Source organism: Otolemur garnettii, unplaced genomic scaffold (genome assembly GCF_000181295.1).
Source record: "Otolemur garnettii isolate 467f Iridium unplaced genomic scaffold, OtoGar3 scaffold00019, whole genome shotgun sequence".
In the NCBI taxonomy this organism is placed as follows: domain Eukaryota; kingdom Metazoa; phylum Chordata; class Mammalia; order Primates; family Galagidae; genus Otolemur; species Otolemur garnettii.
The window spans coordinates 9,724,734-9,728,319 of NW_003852414.1; the positions used below are offsets into that span (position 1 = coordinate 9,724,734).

The 3,586-nt window shown below is 43.3% G+C and overlaps 2 protein-coding genes across 2 annotated transcripts in view; one reads left to right on the forward strand and one right to left on the reverse strand.

The window, feature by feature from the left end:
- Positions 1–2,018, reverse strand: part of THNSL1 (threonine synthase like 1) — an 8,831-nt gene extending 6,813 nt beyond the window's left edge. The window contains exon 1 of the mRNA XM_012803298.2: positions 1,915–2,018. The gene's annotated coding sequence lies outside the window, so the exon portion shown is untranslated. The remainder of the gene's footprint in view (positions 1–1,914) is intronic.
- A 503-nt stretch (positions 2,019–2,521) lies between these two features.
- Positions 2,522–3,586, forward strand: part of ENKUR (enkurin, TRPC channel interacting protein) — a 21,977-nt gene continuing 20,912 nt past the window's right edge. Inside the window, exon 1 of the mRNA XM_003786749.3 lies at positions 2,522–2,818. Coding sequence (XP_003786797.1) covers positions 2,742–2,818 — 77 coding nt within the window. The 5' untranslated portion in view covers positions 2,522–2,741. The remainder of the gene's footprint in view (positions 2,819–3,586) is intronic.

The window sequence follows — 3,586 nt, forward strand, 5'->3', positions numbered from 1 at the left end:
GCCATCATTGTTGTTTGGCGGGCCCGGGCTGGGGATTCGAACCTGCCACCTTAGGTGTATGTGGCTGGCACCTTAGCCGCTTGAGCCACAGGCGCTGAGCCGAAAGGGTTTATTTTCAATTGTCATCTATACCCATTTTATTCACTTAAATTGATTAAAATAATCTTTAACAAAAACCCCTAATTCATTCATGTACAACACATGCACACCATTTATATCTGTGCAAACTACAATCTACAGGCCAAATCTAGCCCACCATCATTTTTATGAATTAAGTTTCTCTGAAACACAACCTCACTCATTCATTCATTCATTTATTCAGTACTGTCTTTGGCTGCTTTTGAGCTATGATGATGACAGAGCTGAGTAGTTGTGAGAGGCCACACTGGCCTGCAAAGGCTTAAAATATTTACTGTCTGGCCCTTTACAGAAAGTTTGTTGATTCCTGAAGGCATATACTCATCCCCTGTGGACACAGGCATTTTCTTGAACAGTGCTAACATTTAAGGGAATTATAAAATAGAACTATATCGTTTAAACAAACTTTCAAAAGGCAAGCCAAATTACTGACCCAGTGTCTTAGAAAAAAAAGTTTCTTTCTAAATAATTTAACAGATTCTTTATGACTGTAAATATACTACAGCGAAATCCTAATGAAATTTTGTTTAGTATTTCTGAAAGTACAAATATATAGTGACAACACTAAAATTATTTCACTAACCCCAGATAATCAGGCTAGCTAAGGCCCTTTGGTACTAACCAGAGAAGTCATGCCGTGATCTTACTTGTTCAAGAACTGATTAACACAAATAGTCCCAAAATGTTCTTTCTAATCAGAAAAATGTATAAGCTTTGGTCAGTGACGATCCAGTTGGCTAATGATGTTATGATTCTAGGTGTCCTTAGTTCAATTGTTAGCATATTTAGGAACAGTTCCATCAAAGAATTTTTCTCTAGACATACCAAACGAGAACCAAAAGCATAAAATACTCAAAGGTGAAAAGAAAAGAGACAGAGATGTAGTTCCAAATCTAAATCTAGATCCATCTTAAATGTTTTGGAAGATAAACAATCTAAAGTGAAGAAATCAGGTCAAACGCCCAAGATAAAATAAAAATCCGATTAATTGGATAGCAAAAAACTAAATTTATTCATATCTAGTGAAATTCCGTTAAGAGCCCCAAATAAGGCTCTACACATTCAGGAAAGCCTTTTAGGTAAGGACTAAAAAGTTCTCCAGCCATCGTGCTGTTTTAATCCCTCTACCAGGAACCCAAGCAGTGAGAAACCCAAATTTGGTGTTCTCTCTTATCTCCGAGCAGTTTTATTTCCTTTGGGCACAGTGATCTCGGTAAGGTTGGTTCACAGACACCCATCTTGCCTCCCGAATCATATTATCCTAATGTCTTTTAGAGGCCTCTAGATGCGTTTCCTTCCGGAGTCACAGGTGCATCAACAAATTGACAGAAAACCAAATGGTGCAAAAATGTTATAAAACCGCTTCTCAGGAGACAATTTTCAAAAAGGGACCCAGAAGGGGGCATTAATTTGAAGGACCAATTTAAGAAGCGTCTCCTCCTAGTTGAGCCCGCTAGTTTAAAGAGATCGGGTCCACTGGTCGGTACAGGAAAAACCCAAAGAGAGGGGCCCGCCCAGGGGGAAAACTGCGGAAAGCGCGGCGCGACAGGTGCACGGAGGCCGCGGACTCACATTACACAGGGGTGCGGCCCGGCTGCGCAGAGGTCTCGGAAGAGCCTCGCCCAACACGCACCACAACAAATGAGCGCAAGACACAAAAGTGAGACTAGAACCGAGTAGTCGGAGAAGGAGCTGTGGGGACGGAAGTGAGGGGAAAGCATGCGATGGGAACGGACTGATTTCTAGCTTTCCTTTCTTTCTCCTCCAGTAACTCACCAAGAAAATCACACTGAGAAGACTGAGAAAAGGAAAGGAAATGGGAAGAAGCATCCAGAAGCCGCTAGTGCCTCCTCAGGAGACCGAGCCCCACGCCTCAGAAGCTCACCCCGGCCCCGCCCCCGCGCAGTGGCCTCTACGTCTGCGTCTGCGCCTGCGCCGGCCCCGCGCGCCTACTCACCACGCCCACTGTACCTGACCCTCTTCCCGCGAGCTAGCCTACCGTAGCCCTAGACGTTCCTTGGACTCCTCGCGCTCTCGACGTCGGCCGTGCGTCAGCGTGCCTCAGCAACTCGCTCCGCCCGCTTCGGGATTGAGGCATGCGCACTAGAGCCTTATTGTGCGAGGCTTGCGTACTAGTTGCGCTTCTGAGTCTACTTCTAGTTGGATTTTTGTTTGTCTTCCGACATAGAGTGATAGCAGGAGAGAAAAATGGGGGGAGGGAGGGGGACAGACATAATTTTCTCCACGTTTAATCCCAAAGGCACGTATAAACAGTGGCTTCCTTATGAACTCAGGAGCTGCAGAAAGAGGGAAGAAAACCCAGTTTGCCGCGCCACCTTCCACTTCCCCGTCGCCTAGTAACTGTTGCCACGGCAACTGCGCCGTCAACAACGCTAAGCAATCCCGAGAGGCGTAGAGAGGGCTTTTTCTCTTCCGAGAGAAGACTGCTGAGGAGTCAGACGAGAATAATGGGAAAGAGAGAAATCCAAGCTTCTTGAGAAGGCAAGGGAGGACGGAAGGAAGAGGGGAGCAGTAAAGAAAGGGACGGACATATTGGTATAGGGAGAAAAAGTTGATAGTTTTTAACGAATCATTTGGTGACTATGGATCCAACGTGCTTTTCCGAATGCATTTATAACCTCATTCCCAGTGACTTGAAGGAGCCTCCCCAGCCTCCTAGGTATGTGGGTAAGCAAAGATAACCACTAGAAACAAGAATGGGGAACAATTATTACATTTCCAGATAAGTGCATATCATGGGATTTTTAAAAAATTATATATGTGTGTGTGTCTAATTGAAATAGCCTTGGGCGACAACTTCTTAGAGAAGAAGTCGAAAGTTTAGACATTTAACATGTCGCAGTTCACAAAGAGGACGGTCCAGTGCTGTGAGATGGCCATTTTACTTAATATTAGGCTACACTTAACTTCCTTTTAATAAGGTATGTAGTTGTTTTGTAATTTACCTACATATTGGTAGGTGACATGGTTATGTAACCGTGTGAAATTTCATGTTGAAAAGAGAAAAAAATGACAACTTTTGATCAGTGAAACAAAGTCGATGGACTAGTTTCTGAGGTATCTTTCAGATCTAATGGTGGAATGGGAGGAAGAATGGATGAATAGATAAGAACCTAAAAATATGTAATTGTGTTAAAAGTTTTATATATAGGTGTTAGAACTTATTGTATTCCTTAAGTCTTAAAAAGGTAATCACACAGTAAACACTCAAGTTACTCTCATGTGTAGGACTTCTTAGAACTTACTTAAATCTATGGGGAGAAAATAAGGAAACTAATGAGGAAAAATCTCATCCCTCCTAGGACTTGAAATGTTTGCAGTGTTTTACCTTTATCTTTTTTCTTATGCAAGTCAAAACTACATTAAAAGAGCACTGGGGCTCGGCGCCTGTGGCTCAAGTGGCTAAGGCACCAGCCACGTACACCCA